At 40.1% G+C, this 19,826-nt stretch overlaps 2 protein-coding genes and 1 long non-coding RNA gene across 5 annotated transcripts in view; 1 reads left to right on the top strand and 2 right to left on the bottom strand.

The window, feature by feature from the left end:
* Positions 1–6,599, bottom strand: part of LOC131925840 (membrane cofactor protein-like) — a 40,656-nt gene extending 34,057 nt beyond the window's left edge. Inside the window, exons 1-2 of the mRNA XM_059281219.1 lie at positions 6,396–6,599; positions 1,284–1,472 (exon numbers count right to left, since the gene is read on the bottom strand). Coding sequence (XP_059137202.1) covers positions 1,284–1,472; positions 6,396–6,522 — 316 coding nt within the window. The 5' untranslated portion in view covers positions 6,523–6,599. The remainder of the gene's footprint in view (positions 1–1,283; positions 1,473–6,395) is intronic.
* A 93-nt stretch (positions 6,600–6,692) lies between these two features.
* LOC131925841 (uncharacterized) lies at positions 6,693–7,186 on the top strand. The gene is made up of 2 exons (XR_009383365.1): positions 6,693–6,799; positions 6,957–7,186. It is a non-coding gene; the product is annotated as an uncharacterized LOC131925841 (long non-coding RNA).
* A 4,329-nt stretch (positions 7,187–11,515) lies between these two features.
* Positions 11,516–19,826, bottom strand: part of LOC131924997 (complement component receptor 1-like protein) — a 51,854-nt gene continuing 43,543 nt past the window's right edge. For 2 of the 3 annotated variants that reach the window (XM_059280225.1, XM_059280227.1), the window contains 2 exons: positions 16,265–16,369; positions 11,516–13,909 (listed from right to left, as the gene is read on the bottom strand). In XM_059280225.1, the coding sequence (XP_059136208.1) occupies positions 13,864–13,909; positions 16,265–16,369 (151 nt within the window). In that variant the 3' untranslated portion in view covers positions 11,516–13,863. Of the gene's footprint in view, positions 13,910–16,264; positions 16,370–17,480; positions 17,601–19,826 lie in introns of those variants that run through there. The other variant, XM_059280226.1, reaches the window with a different exon arrangement.

Below are 19,826 nucleotides of genomic sequence, written 5' to 3'. Positions count from 1 at the left end.
GAGTGTGGTGATTTGAATAAGATGTCCTCCATAAGGGCATTTGAATAATGGGTCCCCAGTTGATGGTTATTTGAGGAAGATTAGGAAGTATAGCCTTGCTGGAGAAAGGATGTCACTAGAGCGTGCTTTGAGGTTTCAAAAGACTTGTGACATTCCCAGTATACTCTCTGGTCCTACTCGCCATTCTGAAACATAAGCTCTCAGCTGTTCCTGCCACCATGCTTTTGATCCACCATCATGGACTCTGACCCCTGAGACCACAAGCCCAAATGAACCCTTTCTTTTATAAGTTGTCCTGGTCATATGCTTTACCACAACATCAGAAAAGTAACTAAAACAAAAGACAAGCACAGGTTAACAATTGCAAAATCAACTAAATTTTCAAGAAAAAAAATTCCCCATAAATTTCTCAAAGCCTGAAAAAAAAAACCCTCACATTTAAATCAAAGCTTTGTTTCACATAGGAAAAGCATCACTGCAATAAGGGCATACGCACCCCATTCTAAAATATCTGAAAATCAAGCAAAAAAAAATTGATTCATATTTCATGTGTTTCCGTTTGTTTGGCTATTTTGTCTCTGTGCTTTATCCGACCTTGGTCTCAACAATTCTCGCTCATATAAACCCTCCTCATTCTCGCTAATTGGACTCCCAGAGATCCACCTGGGGCCTAGTCATGGATCTCTGCATCCAGATCCCTCAGTAGTTGGATGAGGTTTCTAGCACAACAATTAGGGTGTTTGGCCATCCCATCACCAGAGTAGGTCAGTTCGGACTGTCTCTCGACCATTGCCAGCAGTCTATTGTGGGGGTATCTTTGTGGATTTCTGTGGGCCTCTCTAGCACTTGGATAAAGCACAGAGACAAATAGCCAAACGAACCGAAACACATGAAATATGAACCAATGGCTGAGGGGTCACCAACTGGATCAGGCCCTCTGAGTGGGTGAGACAGTTGATTGGCCTGATCTGTTTGGGAGGCATCCAGGCAGTGGCACCGGGTCCTGTGCTCATTGCATGAGTCGGCTGTTTGAAACCTGGGGCCTATGCAGGGTCCCTTGGCTCGGCCTGGGAGGAGGGGACTGGACCTACCTGGACTGAGTCCACCAGGTTGATCTCAGTCTGTGGGGAAGGCTTTGCCCTGGAGGAGATTGGAATGGGGGGGCGGGCTGGGGGGAAGGTGAGGGGGGAGGGAGGGGGGAGAACAAGGGAATCTGTGGCTGATATGTAGAACTGAATTGTATTGCAAAATAAAAATTTAAAAAAAAAATTGAGTTTACTTACTAGCACAACCATGATCTGAAATAGGGAACCATGTATGATTTGGTTCACAGGTAGCAACCATGATGAATGGATACAGAAATATGTATCCTCTTTTACACTTATATTCTATTGTCTCTCCAACCTCATAATAGGGTTTAGTTTCTTCCTTGGGTTCCATAGCTTCAAATGGTGGTGGTAGTTCACAGGCATCTAGGGATAGGAGGGCAAGAACATGAAGATGAAGTGTGAATATCACTTTTATCAACTAAGAAATGTTATTTTGTGGCAGGAAGTACAGAAAAAAGAAACGTTTTAATCAAGATTCTGAACTATTAGTACATGCCTTTCTTTGTAGCTAGAGTTTTCCTGCCTGGCCCACAGTCAGGACAAATCTCTCTCACCTGCCAGTCCCACAGCCGCTCAAACCCGACCAAGTAAACACAGAGACTTATATTGGTTACAAACTGTATGGCCGTGGCAGGCTTCTTGCTAACTTTTCTTACAGCTTAAATTAATCCATTTCCATTAATCTATACCTTGCCACATGGCTCGTGGCTTACCGGCATCTTCACATGCTGTTTGTCATCTTGGCGGCTGGCAGTGTCTCTCTGACTCAGCCTTCCACTTCCCAGCTTTATTCTCCTCCTTGTCCTGACTACACTTCCTGCTTAGCCAATGGCCAATCAGTGTTTTATTTATTGACTAATCAGCAACACATTTGCCATACAGAACATCCCACAGCATTTCTTTACTCAAGCAGTGGCGGTAGTGCAATAGTATCCCTAAGGAGTTTAAAATAACATCAGCTTTTGGGTTATTTCAGAATGAACTGAACTTTTATTCAAAAGTAAAACAAGGAGGCATGAAAGATATGAGACCATCCTGTTCTTAAGGACTATGTCTCATTCATTATCACTTCTCTAGTACCCAGTACCAAAGTTGAATGAGTCCTGTGATTGATTCTTTACCCTCTTTAAATTCAAATTCAAATTCTTTATTAGTCAGAGAATTTGCTTTGATGATATATGAAAATCATACTTTCTTTTCTGTTTTTCAGCCAGTCTTAAAAACATTTTTTATTGGTTTAGCTATAAATATTTCCCTGTGTTAGTGCTTCTTTCATGTCAAAATATTTACATTTTACTGGTTTATTATGAACTCATTCTGCATTACCTCTATAATTAGAAAGTGAATTCCAAATACTGTGGGTTGTATTTTTCTGAAAGTACAGTAATAACAGATATCAGAACCTATAACAATAGTAATGAGGATTTTAAAAAATTAGAAATCAAACACTCAGCACTCTTCATACTCATTATTTAAAAGTTTCTCCCTCTGTAAGATGAGAAAACTGAAGTATCACAAGGTGGGATAACCTGTTCAGGAGTGCATTCCAAGTATATAGCAGACTAGGTGTCCAGTTAGGCAGCCTGTGTCCGGGCCACACTGGGCACCACTGCCAATGCTGTGACCCTTGTCCTCATCTGGAACTCCCCAAAGCAGATTCCATCCTATCCTGTGTTTAGTCCTCAAAAAATTGCCTTTTATGGTGCTTGGAGGCATTACAGCAGCTCTAGTTTAGACTCAAGTTGTACTAAGTACATCAGGTAAAAACATCACAGCCTGAACTGTTCCAAACTAGGCCCTCACTTCTCATGATTCTTTCACACTCTATTTTTCTCTTGTCGTTTTTGTGTCAAACTAAGTAGTTGCTGGTCAGCTGTGTCCTACTTGGGCTGTCTTTGTTTACATTGCTCCACAGCCCAGTTCCTAGCTATGCACACTGAGCAACTCTCTCCTCTTTCTAGACACCTGGAGGGAACATCTTGTGTCTCAACTATGGAAGCAGCACTCGTTCTCTTCCTTTGGGCTGTCCCCTACCAGGATATCTCAGATAGGTAACATGTTGGCTGTGTTCAATAGTTAAGATGAAATCTACTCATCAACGTGGCCACAATATCCAGTACCAGCTCCTCACAGTGGCATAACAGTACAATAAAACACTTGCAAGGATTATATTGTCATTTTTTTATAGTGAAAATAGTCATTTTAAAGATTTATTCATTGGAGAAAGGAGAGCTATTTTTGGGGGGGCGGGGTCTGTCTGCTAGTATTTTATAACTTAGCAGCTGATCACATAAAGACTATTCCCCTACACTGTAGCATACAGAGTAAGGACTGACATACTAGAGTGTAAGCATTTACTGATCTTAGAAAGACCTAAAATAGGTATATAAGAGCAGACACAACAGGAAGCAGCAGCTTTGTTCAAAGAAGCAGCCGCTCTTCTGAAGGAAGGAGACCAACCTAAAAATCTGACTGATTCTCTTCTGCAGTCCTGATGACAGGCTTTCTATGCTGGACACTGTCCACACATAAACCCCTTTCCTCACAAGTTGAGTTGTTCCAAAAATGAGACCCTATTCTATCCTTCAATTCTCCCTGCCTACCACAATGAGTTTTCCTTTTATGTTGTCCAGGTTTCATATCTATCTTTAGTTTTCAGATTTTATATTGTTTTCCCTCCTCTTCATTTCCACCTCCATTTATGTTATATCCTATTTATTTATCTGTTTTTTTCTATTTCAAATAGCTTCAGAGTCTTCTTAAACATTTGGCTTGAAGTCTGTTCCAAACATTATTCTTCTAAAAAACCATTGGCTTCTTATTATTGCTAGCACCTGCCCCTTCTCTTCCTTGTGAAGTGAATTTTTATAGAGATAAGTGGAAAGTAAAGCTCTTTAAACAACTTTCCTCCTGCAGGAAGGAAGAATCTTCTCTGTGCTCTGTGCCTTGGCCAAATATGATATTTAACATTCTGGTACTTGAGTTATGTAAGAGTGCCAACACTAAGGCAAAAAAAAAAAAAAAAAAGCAGCCATTTGAAGTATTAAGTGTGAAAAAAGATAAGATCTATGCTTTCCAATGGGGAGTGGTAGAGAATAGAAAAGACAGTTTTAAAAGTGTGATTGCAAGTTGAGAGGAGGGTAAGCTGGGCTATGTCTACCAAGGGTAGTCAGAGGAGGTCTCCCTAAGAGGTAACACTCCAGTGAAGTTTGAAGAGAAGACAGTCAAATATGTAATGTCAGGGGATGGTTCCATATACGGGAAAAACAGTAACAAGTCAGTGGTTTAAAGTGGCAAAGTTTGGATTGTTGTTTGTCCTTTCCCCAGTGATTTTTTTAAAATCTAGTCAGAGAAGCATGCTCCTTTACTCCAGAGCTTGGTTCTATTTTATTTATTTATTTATTTATTTTGGTTTTTTCAAGACAGGGTTTCTCTGTGTATCTTTGCGCCTTTCGTGGATCTCACTCTGTAGACCAGGCTGGCCTTGAACTCACAAAGATCTGCCTCCTGAGTGCTGGGGTTAAAGGCATGCGCCACCACCGCCCAGCAGTTCTATTCTTTAGTGTTAAGCTTTGGTTAATATTCGCCACTCCTAATAAATATAAGCAAATATTTATAGATCATCTACTATGTATCTGTCACTGAGGATCTATCAGTATAATGAAGTGCCTGCTTATATTTATACACATATATGTGTATGAACAACCAGTGGAAGAGGATCACAAAAACAACACTGGTTCATGACTGCCTCCCAGAATATCCATCCTTAGACCAGCACAGAGTCTGGAACATTGAAGACAAATGTTGCTAAATGGATGCTACTAATGAGAGATACAGAAATACATACAGACTATATGTAAAGGATTGTGTGTGTGTGTGTACCAGGATTTTTCTTTTGGGCCACTAACTAGCTCTCAAATCATATCATGGAAACTTATATTTTGAATTCTCATCCTAGCTTAGGCTCCTTTCTGGCTAGCTCTTTTAACTTAAATTAACCTGTTTCTCTTCATCTACCTTTTTCCTTGGGGCTTTTTCCTTTTTTTTTCTCCTTCTTTCTGTATCTCCTACTTTCACTGCCTGTGTCTGCTGGCTAGTGGCTGCCTGGTGTCTTGCTCTAGGCATGTCTCTCGTTGACTCCTCTCCTCTTCTCTTCCTCATTCTCCTATTTATTCTCTTTCCTTGCCAGTCCTGCCTATCCCTTCTCTGCCTAGCTATTGACCATTCAGCTCTGTAGTAGACTAATCAGGTGCCTTAGGCAGGCAAAGTGAAACAAATGCAACATATCTTTGCATTATTAAACACACATTCTTACATTGTTAAACAAATGCAGCATAAACAAATGTAATAATACACCTTTACACAGTTAAAGTAATATTCCACAGCATAAACAAATGCAACATGTCTTTACATAGTTAAAATAATATTCCACAACAGTATGTATCAGGGACAGATACAAAGGATTGAAAAACAGGACACAGAAATATTGTTCTTTGTGTAAATTTTATACAGTAAGCAAGTATAGTATTTATTCCATGTAATGAAACACCACCAAAATGTGATGGGAGAAACCTTGAGTTTTTGTTCATGAGCTGAGGTGAAAACCAGAGTGTTACTTATACCTGTCTTAGGAGTGATGTTTAGATTTTTTTTCTACTATGACTTTGTCTTTAAAGGACGATAAGCAAGGTCTCAAAGTCATTTGGTAATACCACCAGTCACTGTCTATATTGGCTATGATAACTCCAAGTCAGGAGGAGGGGTGTGAGGAATATAATCAAATATGTTTTATGTGAAAAATCTAATAAAAAATGTAAAGCCAAAGAAAACAGCCACTTGTAAACCAAGCCCATTCTGCCTCAGGCAAAAAACTTGACTCAAGATAAAACAAGCCAGGTGTGACTTTCCCTCCCCTCTAAACCTAGAGGGTTGCTCACCCACAGCACAAGCAGTGCACTCTGCCTTCCCCAGAGTTAAACCGCAGGGCTACCCTAATTCCTGAAAACAATACAAACTGCTACTGACACAGCCAGACTCTGGATGAACATCTACTCCTCTTTCCACTCAGGCAGCTTACCCCTTAAGTGCTGCCCACTAAGAAAGTCTGCACTTTGGGAATGGAGACTGCATGGTCTCCACATTACACATTTGCACAACTCTAGAACTCTACCAGGTCCTCCATCCCAACCTTGCCCATCGCAACCTCAGATGAGCTCCTCGCTATCCACCTGACCTACAGGCTAGGTGCCAGCATCCCCGAGACACAGACTCTCTCCTGGATCCTACCAGATAAAGTAGACAGCAGGAACAGAAGGGCCTCTGTGCAAATGCCCAGGAAGCACCACCAGAAAGTGTAGGTCTTCCTCCTGCGGCGGGGAGGCTTTGCGTCCGGCGCGAGAGGCGGCGCCGTCATGTTACAAGAACGAAGGGAAAACTGAGCGCCAGGTAGTCAGAGAGCAGCTTTTGAGCTAAGTGAACAGACGCAACAATCCTGAAACTAAAGTGTGCTGGGCGACACAACAGGTGGGCGTGGCCAGGCCGCTCCCGGGAGGTTAGTGACTCAAGGTGGTGCTGGCTAGGCCAATCGGCTGGCAGTAAGGCGGGGCCTCAGTTCAAGGGGCTGAAACAATGGGGTTGAGCTCCTGCCCAGGAATATCTATCTGGCTTGTCAACTGTGTTGTGCTGCTTCTGTAAAACATTTAACTCCTCCCTTATGTAGCTGCACTCCTCCCAAGTCCTCTAGGGCTTTGCTGCACCCCTCAGCTTGGGTGGCAGTCTTCCACAGACAGGGTTGTGCTCCTCTATGGGCTGTCTCCTAACTGACATTGCTCTGTGTTCCTCCCGCAGCTGCTCTACAGCGTGTGCTTACCAGCTGGAGCTGACCCTGGCTCACATAAACGAGACCACTCAACTCAGGAAGGGTGAAAGACCAGTTGGTCCTGTGATCATTGCTCGAAACTTGAGCTTGAAGAATAAAAGCACGGAGACCTAAAAACAGAGGCCTGGGAGCACAGCTGTGGGTCATGGCACAGCCAGCACCCCTGGTTCTCATTTTATCCATGCTGCTTCATACTTGCCTTTCTGTTCGTTATTGTATTTGGCATTACTCATATCGCATTAGGGAAAGTACCTATATTTTCGTCGTTTGAATTATCTGTGGTCTCATCTCACAATCCTCAGATCTCAAAGGTTTGCCCACTGGGTTCCCAGCCTCTAAAGTCATTCCTCCCCCCCCACCCCCGACCCACAGTTGCTGTAAATTATTGTACAGAACACTTCCCTGGGGCAGCGAGCATTGCAAGCCCACTCTTGAAGTGGAGCTACCCTCTGCCTCAGCCCTGATTTGGAATGCTTTCAGTGACTGTGTTGACAGTGAACCGCCCAGGATCCTGACAGCTGCCTGAAGTCTAGAGTCAAACCTTTGGATGAAGGAGGTTTCAAAACAGAAGTGGTTTCTCCAATTCATGGGAAATATTTGGTTTAACTGTCAAAGAGAAGCAAACAGGGAGGAACACGAGGCATGTGCACCAGAATAGGACTCAACTTCTTGTAAGCTTTTTGATGTGTGGCAGGACAGTGGAGTGGAGGGGCATTTATTAAGTGGTGGAGAAATCAGCTGTTAGGTGCTTTTTGTGTATGTGCCTCAGGAATGATCATGTTTACATTATGTTTTTCAGAGAGTGGGGTAATACCTACAGGCCAGCTGACCTTTCTGCACAGTGGAGCAGGATCTAACTTACTCTCTGAAAGTTCAGAAAAAACCAAGTAGAGAAACAAAGACTGTTCTTAGAAGGACACTTATTTTGTCCATTTTTGGCTTTGCATCTGTTTCTGTGCCTCTGTGTGTGTGGTGTGTTGTGTATGTACTTGTTAGTATGAGTGCATGCACCTGTGCATATAGGTATGTGTATGTGCATGAGTGTGCATGTGGTTGTGGGAGGCCAGGGATCAACATCTGGTGTCTTCCTCAGTCACTCTCTGTCTTAGCTAGGGTATCATTGCTGTGAAGAGACACCATGACCACGGTAACTCTTATAAAGGAAAACATTTAATTGGGGCTGGCTTACAGTTCAGAGGTTCAGTTTATTATTGTCACGGTGCAACATGGTGGCACACAGGTGCTAGAGAAGGAGCTGAGAGTTCTATATCTGGATCCACAGGCAGCAGGAAGACACTGTGAACCAGTAGGCCTGGCTTGAGCTTCTGAGACCTCAAAGTCTAATGAATCATTTCCTCCAACAAAGCCATTCCTCCTAATAGTGCCACTCCCTATTGATCTGTGGGGGCCATTTTTATTCAAAACACCATATTCCCCATCTTATTTTGCAAGGCAGAGTACTGAATCTAAAGCTCATGGAGCCAGCAAGCCCTAGGAATCTTCCTGTCTCTGTCTCTCCAGCTCTTGGCCTTACAGCACTCTGGGGTGTAGCAGGAATCTTAGAAGGTCTTATTAATAAAATCAAACCTGAGGCCAGTTATTGGGGTGAACACTGGAAAGTCAGAGAGACAGAATAAGCCACAGCTAACCTCACCTGGCTAACTTCTCAGCTGGTCTTGTTTCCTCAGACTGGAAGCCTCTGTGTCCTCATATCCAAATGGCTCTCAGCTGAACTGTGCTGCTCAAAACCTAAAAGCTTAACCAGCCAAATGCTTAACCAGCCAAATGCTTCTAGTTTCTGGTTCTCACGCCTTATATACCTTTCTGCTTTCTACCATCACTCCCTGGGATTAAAGGCTCGCTTTCTGGGATTAAAGGCATGAGTCACCATGCTTGGCTGTATCCTTGAACAGATGGATTTCTGCCTCTGGAATGCTAGGATTAAAGGCGTGTGCTACCACTGCCTATCCTCTATGTTTAATATTGTGGCTGTTATATTCTTTGACCCCAGATAAGTTTATTAGGGTGCACAATATTTTGGGGAATACAATACCACCACATTTCCCCTTTTTTGTCTAAAATTTAAAAAAGCTTATAAATACAAGAAAAATTATCCAATAAGTATATATAATATATACAGTCAAAAATTACATTAACAATGTCTAGTCCACTAACATTTGACAGATTTAGAGAAAATAATTCTATTATCTATCCTATTTTGGTAAGTCCAAAATGTACCTAATTCATTTTCTATCCTAACTAATCTTCAACTCTAACTAATCTTCAACTCTAACTTACCTTCAACTATAACTAACTAATCTTCAACTCCCTCAGAGACCCAAGAAAGAAATAGTATTTCCTAATAAATGTAGCTGGAGAGTTTTTCTCGCCAAGCCCCAGCAGTCCACTTATATAACATACAGACGCTTATATTATTTAAACTGTTTGGCCTAATGGCTCAGGCTTCTAGCTATCTAGTTCTTACATCTTAAATTAATCCATTTCTATAAATCTATACCTTGCCACATGGCTCGTGGCTTACCGGCATCTTCACATGTTGCTTGTCATGGCGGCGGCTGGCAGTGTCTCCCTCCGCCTTCCTGTTCTCTCAGTTCTCCTCTCTGTTAGTCCCGCCTATACTTCCTGCCTGGCCACTGACCAATCAGTGTTTTATTTATTGACCAATCAGAGCAACACATTTGACATACAGACCATCCCACAGCACTAGGGCTTTTTATGTGGATTCTAGGGATCTGAACTCAAGTCCTCATGCTTACACAGTGGCACTTGAAAACTAAATATATTTTATTACAAACATCCGAGAGTTCTCTAATATATAATATCCTTTTGTCTGAAAGTTGTCTTTTTGTGTGGTGGTGGTGGTGAGGGTGGGTAGGTGGGAGGGGGGTCAGTGGCCTTTGCATAGGCCACTTTTCCTTCCCTTATCTTTCATATCTAGCTCTTCCTATGGGGATTGTCTTAGACAAAATACCATGACAAAAAAATAAGTTGGGAAGAGGTTTATTTGGCTTACACTTTCACATCACAGTTCACCATCAAAAGAAGTCAGAACAGGAGCTCAAGCAGAGCAGGAACCTAGAGGCAGGAACTGATGCAGAGGCCATAGAAGAAAACATCTTACTGGTTTGCTTCTCATGGCTTGCTCAGCCTGCTTTCTTTTCTTTTCTTTTTCTTTTTTTCTTTTAGAGACAGGGTTTCTCTGTGTAGCTTTGTGCCTTTCCTGGAACTCACTCTGTAGCCCAGGCTGGCCTTGAACTCACAGAGATCCGCCTGGCTCTGCCTCTCGAGTGCTGGGATTAAAGACATGTGCGACCACCTCCCAGCTCAGCCTGCTTTCTTACAGAACTCAGGACCACCTGTTGGAGGTAGTCCCAAACACAATGGGCTGCATTCCCACATCAATCACTAATTAAGAAAATAACCTACAGTCCTGTATACAGCCTAATCTTATTGAGGCATTTTCTCAATCGAGGCTTCCTCCTCTCCAGTGACTCTATCTTGTGTTAAGTTGACATAAACTAGCCAGCACAGTGTCAAACCAATTATTGTATAATACATCCTCAAAGCAGCTATTAAAACACAGAAACTAGCAATAATTATATGCAAACCTTTTGTTCACTATCCAGAAGTCTGACATTTTCTTGAGATCATGAGCATAGCTCAAAGTATCACACATACACACAAAGAATAACGATATGGGGCCACTTCTTGTTTTTTCTTCACATGTATATATGTGTAGTATGCACACATACATGTATGTGTCCATGAACACATGTGCACACATCCTTGTATGTATGTGTGTGTGTCACACACACACATACCTTTGAGGCCTGAGGTTGAAATTGGGAATTTTTTTTAAAAGATGTATTTATTTTTATTCTATGTTTATGAGTATTTTGCCAGAATATATGTCTGTACACCATGTGTATGTAGATGAGACCAGATGAGGGTGTTGGAACCTCTGGAATTACATCTGGAGTTACAGATAGTTATGAGCCGAGCCACCACATGGGTTCCAAGAACTGAACCCTAGGTTCTAGGCAAGAGTAACAAGTGCTCTTAACCATCTCTCCAGCCCCAGAAATCTTGTTCAGTTGCTCCCCAACTTTATCTTCCAAGGCAGGGAAAGTCTCTCAATCAAATTCAGAGCTCACTGTTACAGAGTTTTATGGTCTTATTAATAAAAGCCAGGTATTGGGATGAAATGCTGGTTAAGCTTTTAGGTTTTGAGCAGCACAGTTCAGCTGAGAGCCATTGGGATGAGGACACAGAAGTTTCCAGTCTGAGGAAACAAGACCAGCTGAGAAGTTGGCCAGGTGAGGTTAGCTGTGGTTTGTTCTGTCTCTCAGATCTTCCAGCATTTCATCCCAATAACTGGCCTCCGGGTTTGATTTTATTAATAAGACTCTTTAAGATTCCTGCTACACTCTGTAACATAATATTTGTAGATGAATTTCTAAACGGTCTTATGAAATAAAAAAAAACCAAAAACTAGGAGCCAAATATAGGAGTGAAAACCTGAGAGAGATCAGAGGAACAGGAACAGCCACATGCTAACCTCACCTCACCAACTCTACAGCTTCCAAAAGCAAGACTTCCTATCTACCCATGCCTATATACCTTGATATTCTGCCATCTGATTTGTTCTCTCTGTCCAGCTACATCACTTCCTCTTCCTGCCCAGCTCTGTCACTTCCTGTCTGTCTGTCCAGACCTCCAAACCTAAATGGTTAACTAGTGTTGGAATTTAAGACATGTGCCACCACACTTGGCTCTGTTCCCAGTGTGGCCTTGAACTCACATAGATCCAGACAGATCCCTGCCTCCCAAGTGATATGATTAAAGGCGTGTGCTAACATTGCATGACTTTTGTTTACTATAGTGGCTGGCTTTTTCCTCTGATCCTCAGGTAAATTTTATTGGGAGACACAGTATATTGGGGAACACAATACATCACCACAAATATTCAAATCAGTTAAACATATCAATCTCAATTATTTATCAATTCTTTACAGGAAAAAGTTTTCATAATACAGAGCATGGTACAAAAGAACTTTCAAAGTAGAAGAAATGCAGTGTTTAGTTTTTTCAGACAGTCTGTTGAGTAATCTTGGTCACTTTGCCCCATCACCATTTAAAATATTTTTAAATAAGCAAAAGTTACTTCTATTCCATAGAGAAGGTGATAACTGATATTATATAAGCTTTTCTCTGATACATTTAGAGTGTGTTCTGTTTTAAAAATGTATTAGTAATGGCTATTGTTACACAGAATAATTATTATTTGTTTTCATATATTTTTGCATTTTCCTAATGTTCTTTAATGAACCCATTCCATATTATGAACATTTTAAAATAAGAAAGGAAAACGATGGACTTATAAAGCAGAACTCTTGGACTACATCTTCTTTCTTAAAGTCATTCAATTTTCTGTCCACTCAGTCTTGTCCTCTAACTTTATGGTGTGTGATTTCAACATAAGGTAAGGGTGCAAGGGAGTGACAACCAAGCAGGCAGGCTAAAAGTGAATTTTACCGGATGCTGTCAAAGCATTATTATCCCTAAACAAAATTCTCTGAATGTCTGTGAAGTAATGTCAAAAACTTGAATCTTAGATCTTACTCTGTTGAAATGAATTGGCTTCTTAACTAACATGGAATCCCAGGTATTCTCTAACTTTGCAGTTTTTGCTGATTTTTGTTTTTGTCCATTTTGTCAAGAAGGGACATTAAAAATCACAGGATGTTTTCATTTATATAACAGCATGATGGATAACTGAACTATCAAGAATTCATATGCCAATAATCAGGATGCTGGTATTACATATAAATGTAGATTCATCAAAAGTGTTCATTACCCTCTTTCTGTTTTTCATGTAGGGCACAAGAAAGTATGATGTAAAAGAGGAAGTAGAGTGGAAAAAAGAAATTAATGAGTATATTTCATGTTTTTCCTTCTGTCAGTTAATAAGCAGAGACTTGATCTGGAAAATACATAGGTCATCACAGTGCACAAAGCATTTCCTTGAGTCTCTTTAGAAGTGTGCTTGTGGCAGAAGTGTAAATGATGGCTAATCCTCTCAAAGGAAAGTTAGCTTTAGAAATTGTGTCCATTTCCTGTTACTACCATGAAAAATAAGCAAGGATGGCATATTCAGTACAGGGTACCCAAGTTCTCCCCTAACAAGACTGCTGCCTTTCCTTTATGGCCTGAATGCTATCCCTCAACCAGTAGACAAATCCCTAAGAGGTCCACCTGCCCTCCATTGGTTGCTGCCCACTTGATTGCTCCTCATTGTTTTCTTTCTATCAAGACTGGTCAGCATCACCCACCTATACTCCTACAAACATTCTCTCCTTCACCACATAGCTATATCTTTGACATACGCCTCCACCTTTTCATTTCGCTTTGACATTTGGCCTGGGCACACAGGTCTTGTGCCTAGTATAGATTCTCACTCGTTGTCTACAAAATGTTGCCAAAAATAATGAACTTTAATGCTTTGGTAGACTGCAGTCAAGACTGACCTTGATCTGTTTATATGACTTTTGATCCTCTTGCCTCAGGGTTCTTCAGAGTGATTACAGGTGTCAGTCATCACATCTGGCTCAATATATACAAAATATTCTGTGTATTTACCATTTTAAAAAATGAATTTATACCACTTATTTATTTATTTTTATTTATTTTTGAGAAAGGTTAAATGTCCTGAGAGGACTTGAACTTGTAGCAATCCTTCTGTGTCAACCTCTCAAGTGAAGGAATTACATGTATAAATTTTATACATGTATAAAACATTACAGGCAGGATATGCTTGGTGTTCTAGACAGAGTCATCACTTTGCAATGTGGCTATTTAGGAGGCCTCTTGGGTGAGTGAATTCCGAGGTGGGCTAGTAGAACTTGGGCAAAAAGAAAGATGAGAAAGAATTTTAGGTGGGTAATCTTGCATATACAAATCTAAATAAATGATATTTTGAGCACTTTCATGGAATGTTTTAAAAACAATTTCCTGTAAAAACAACCCTAGCTCCAGTTGTTATTTTCTTCCTACAGTGGGACTACATGGTTAGCCTGGAATTGATTCTGCACAACTTTCCCATCATAGATCCCAACAGTAAAGGAAACAACTCAACACCTAAGAACCTTGGATGCAGATCTTAGAAAATTCCCCCAAAGCATAGCATTCTATGTCATTCTGTCTCAAAAAATTTTACAGTATTAGTTTTTTCCTCTTTTATTCATTTATATGTGCTATTACAGAAGCAGTATGATTTTCCCTTCAAACTTCTGGACTAACATAAAAAGGCATTGTAGGATGGCATACTGCTGTCACCTCAACTTTCCTATTCCCTGGTGGATTAGCCATGATGACGATAGTCATTTGAGGAAGATGATCATTAAAACTTAGGGGATAACATAAATTCTGAATTTAAAAACTGAATATTTCATTTTCTTTTATATATAATATGGAAAAACAAGCTTCAAGACAAAAGGGAAGAAGTGACTAGGAAACCAGAAAATAAACAGAAGGCTTTGCAAATTCACCTCCATTGCAGAAGAAAATAGTAACTGCAGTTTTTTGTTTAAAAAAATTTAAGTTGCCTGTATTTACAATTCTACTGATTATAAAATGCCTTCCCTGTGCCTCCTATTTTTTTTCCTGAAGGCCTCTTCTACTGTCCGTTGCTGAATTACAGATTTTAGCCATATGTATCGGGAGAAAAGGCCAAGTTTCAATTAATGCACATTATAGTCAGAAAGAAAGACATAGAAGAATTTTATTAAACAATGTGATGTTTTTGCTTCTGCTTATTAGGAGAGCAGCCCAATTCCTTTCCAGAGCATAAGCTGCTATTATTTCTGGTGTGTGTGTGTGTGTGTGTGTGTGTGTGTGTGTGTGTGTGTGTCTTGTTTGTTTAGACAGGATGTCAGGTAGCCCAGGCTGATCTCAATCAAACTCCTTATATAACTGAAAATGACTTTGAACCAATCCTTTTGCCTCCACCTTCCAAGTATCAGGATTATAGACCTGCACAGGTTGTGCGATGATAAACAGCTCTGTGTGATACAGAATTATGGAGCTGTGAATGTGAGGGGCCCAAGGACAGGGATGAGGTAACTGAGTAAGAAGTAGAGATCTGAGCAATCTGTAAGACATTACTGAATAAGGCAAGGGAAGAGGATAGAAATCCAGGGTTTAAGGGGACTAGCCAATAAAACATTTGTTGTCACTGCTGGATCTCTGATAGAAATTTCCCAGTGTCACTTGTGACCACAGAGAACAATGCCATGTCAGTTTACAGTGAAAAGCTGTTGGTATGTGAAATTGTCAAAATTGGAGTGATCTTATTTACTATTCAAAACTGCTTTAAAAATAGGACAAATTTGTAAGTATCTAGGGCTTGGTGGGCCATGTGGCTTCTGGGCCTGATTCACCGCTCACCTGCTACTAGGGTTGGAAAGCAGCCACTGACAACATGAATGTGTGAGGACGCGCAATTAGAATGGCTTATGCAACGTGAGAGGCTAGCTGAATTTGGCCCAGATTGCAGTTCGAGCCTTGGAATCATTATTTGGTTTTTACTTCAGTTATGTCATCATGCTGCATTCGGTTGTAGTATTACTTCTCTTTCAACCCCAAACCTCTGTCCGATACTTGACATATAAGGGATTGTGGTGAGGATGCATGGAAGAGGTGAATGATGAGTTAGGGATGGAAAGCTACAGTAGAGAACAGAAGAAAAAGAGAGAGAAGCCCGACAGTGGTGGAACATCCCTTTAAGTCCAGTACTTGGGAGGCAGAGATGGGCAGATCTTTGAGTCTGAGGCCAGCCTGGCCTAGAGAGTAAGTAAGTAAGCCAGCATAGCCGGAGCTACACAGAGAAACCCTGCCTCAAAAATTAAAAAAAAAGGGGGGGGGTGGCAATGGGGGGAGTCTCAGGAAGCCAAGTGAGGAACAAAAATCAGTGAACATCAGAAATCAGGAAAGAGGTGAAGAGCCTTAAGAGATCCAAATGAGTATGTGGGTGTCCCCCTAGAGATGAGGTACTTGGCTTCCATGGGAAAAAGCAAAGCCCACTGCTCCCCAAAGGCTCATAGTACACACCTTGACAGTTCCCAAACAAAATCATAAAAATGGCAATAATCCAGCTCAAGAAGTTTCCAACTTCTGTGTGTAATACCCTGTTTGAATTGTTTCTATTTTTGAGTCTTAGTTGCTGCAAACATTTTGAACTCAGGATGTACATAGATACCTGCTGTTCTCCTGACTTGCAAGCAGAGCTTGAGGGTGAATACAGCTGTCTTCTTGAGAATTGAAATGGATACTCACTTCTTTACACTTTTCATCTGTGGTATTGCTAATTGGTAGGGGGAATAAAAGGAAAACTATATGAATCATGTTAGTTTTGAAAGTAATTAATAACTTTCATTTTGAGATTTAAGTTATAGATTTACTAAGTAAAATCTTGGATTAGGAAATACTAAACCCATTATGTCAGAAGACTTTAGCTTATCTATATATGTATATCCACACCTTAAACAACACATCTTACTATTTTTAAAATAATTTTGGTTAGTAAATAGGTTTACCACAGATTTTGACAACTTCGTATGCTAATAGCTTTTCATTGCAACCTGATACAGCATCATTGTGCTCTGTGATCATTAGTGATGTTAGGAAGTTCTACCTTGTATCAAAGTAATCCCCACCATTAGCACAGTAACAGCAGGTGTGATAAGGAACCCATCTTCCTTTCTACCTTTAGGCTCCACATCTACATATTCAACAAACTGCAAGTCAAAGCCATTCAAAATAGCGGCAACTCTGATGAAGTTGAGTTCATATAAAGTTCTGAACATACAAAGGCTTTTCTCTTGCCATTTTCTTTAAGCCACATAGTATAATTATATAGTTTAAAAATATTTACACAGAATTTTCATTGTATTATATTGTCACAAATAATCTAGAGACAACTAAGATATGTAGGAAGTTACAGGAAAGTACTACCCTTTTTTTATGTAAGGTATTTGAACATCCAAAGATTTTGGTATCAGTGAGATTTCTAGAACCAAGGGCCTTCAGATTATGAGCGATGACTAGATAAAGTAACTTACAGAAGAAGAAAATATTTAATTACTTTTAAGATCAGTAACAATTTAAATAATATCTAACATTTTCTGGCATTCATTATAAGCACAGTACTGTGTTCAGTAAGATAGAAGCTATTACCTCATAGGCAAGGAAGATGAAGCCTGAAGGTGTTTTGGCCAGAGATTTATAGCTGGTGACTGACAATACACTCACGTCTGACTATAGGCATCATGCTTTCACCAGAAATGCTACACTGTATCTTCTATGGTTACTTAGCAAGTACTTTATATAACATAAACAACAAGTATGTATACTGCTGGATTTTTTTATGAGTTGGTATTAGAGTTAAGAATAAAAAACACAGTTAACTCACTTACCACTACTCCTCACCACTCAACTCCTCTTTACCCTCTTAGATTGACTGAAGCACGTAAGACACAGAGGAAGACCATGAATCACAGGTCAGTTTCTCTAGCACATGGAAGGCCAGTGTGAGACTGAAGATAAAGAAGAGTGAAGGCTGGTGATGTAGTAGTGAGACAAGCCATGTTGGAAAGTGTGCATAAGTGATGAGTGGCACATGTGGGTGAGGTAGGACCTGCTGAAAGAATGCCCTTCTGGTTGTTTACTAGTGGTAATACAAACATAGGAAAGTGCTTTTATAGATAATGGCTCTAAGAGTTTTGTTACTTCAAATATCATATCCAGGTAGGTGTCAATATTTTCTCTGACTGGACAGGAAGGCTGCTTTGTATAGACCCAGGCATGGTTAGAAACAGCAACAGGAGAACAAGGTCAACAGTTCTGAATGGAGGAGTGTAAACAGTATTATTCCTCTATGATCAGTACATGCCTTATTAGACATCACAAACTGTCACAAAAAATACACAGGGAAATATAAGGATGTACAGAAGGAAATTTTTAGTTTATTGTCCCTGCACTCCATTTTCTTTTCATTGTAGTAATAGACTAGAACATGTAAAAGGAAAAACCATGGTTAGATACATAGGAGTATGAGACAAATCCAGTGAAGTGTGGGGGCAGGAGAATATTGTAAAGAGGAAATACTGTAAAAAGGTAATAATTTAGATTTGGTAATATCTAAACTATTTGGTACCGTTGAACTATAAAAAATTAGTTCTGGATGCTGAATGATTTTACAAGATGGTAATTTTAGTGATTCTGAACTGGATTTTAGAAAAAGTAGCATAAAGAGGTCAAGATCTTTAGAATGATGATTTAAAATGCTGCTCAGAGGACAAAAGGAGACAATAAATGCTAAAGCTTTTTATAAAACCATGACGATTATGGTTATTCTTATAAAAATCTGGAGTACTATATAAGAAATAAGAATGCATTAAGATGGCTTAATAATGACAGTAATTATTTTGATATCCTGGCCCATGGCCCACAACTCAGGTGAAAGCCCCCTGCTCCACCAGAGGTCATGCAGGCCACCAGAACTCAAGGTAGGCTGCATGCCGAGGGACCCACCTCACTCTCAGTTTCCTCCAACTCAGGTAAAGTCCCTCTGCTCAACCACAGGCCACTCTAGCCAGAAAGACCAGAAAGGAAACAGAAACCAAGAAACAAAACTCCCATCCAATACAAACAAACTCAGAAATCAGCACCTAGACCTATAATTACCCCAAACCCAGATGCCTGGACACCAGTGCAAGAGCACAACCAACAACAACCAAGGAAATATGCCACCAGAGCCTGGCTACCCTACCTTGAATATTCCCACACAGACGAAGCACAAGAAAATGACCTTAAAAACAACTACAATAGGGGTCCTTAAAGAAGAAATGAATAAATCCCTTAAAGGAATACACAAAAAGACAAACAAAAAACTGGAGGAAATGAATAAAACCATTAAAGAAAGCCAAGAAAAAACAGATGAAGGAAATGAATCTAAATGTTCAAGACCTGAAAATGGAAACAGAAACAATGAAGAAGATACAAACTCAGGGAATTCTGGAAATGAAAAATCTAGATAAGTGAACAGGATCTACAGATACAAGCATCACTAACAGAATACAAGAGATGGAAGAGAGAATCTCAGGCACTGAAGATATGATAGAAGAAATAGATATATCTGTCAAAGAAAATGTTAAATCTAAAAAATTTCTGACATAAAACATCCAGGAAATTTGGGATACTATAAAAAGACCAAACCTAAGAATAATAGGAACAGAAGAAGAATCCCAGCTCAAAGATGCAGAAAATATTTTCAATAGAAATCATAGAAGAAAAATTTCCTAACCTAAAGAAGAACATGCCTATAAAAGCACAAGAAGTTTAGAGAACACCAAACAGATTGGAGAAGAAAAGAAAATCCTCTTGCCACATAATAGTCAAAACACTAAACATACAGAACAAAGAAGAATATTAAAAGCTGTAAAGAAAAAATGCCATATAACATATAAAGGCAAACCTATTAGAATTATACCTGACTTCTCAATGGAGACTCTAAAAGCCAGGAGGGCTTAGATAGATATCCTGAAGACTCAAAGACCAGAGATGCCAGCCCAGACTACTATACAAACAAAACTTTCAATCACCATAGATGGAAAAAATGAGATATTCCATGATAAAGCCAAATTTAAACAATAGCTATCCACAAATTCTAGTCCTACAGAAGGTACTAGAAGGAAAACTCCAACCCAAGGAGATTAACTACACTCACAAAAATACAGGAAATAATCTCACAACAGCAAAAC

This window comes from Peromyscus eremicus, chromosome 15, assembly GCF_949786415.1.
Source record: "Peromyscus eremicus chromosome 15, PerEre_H2_v1, whole genome shotgun sequence".
Lineage (NCBI taxonomy): Eukaryota > Metazoa > Chordata > Mammalia > Rodentia > Cricetidae > Peromyscus > Peromyscus eremicus.
Note: the sequence above shows the minus strand (reverse complement) of the source record. Positions and strands in the feature narration are given on the sequence as shown.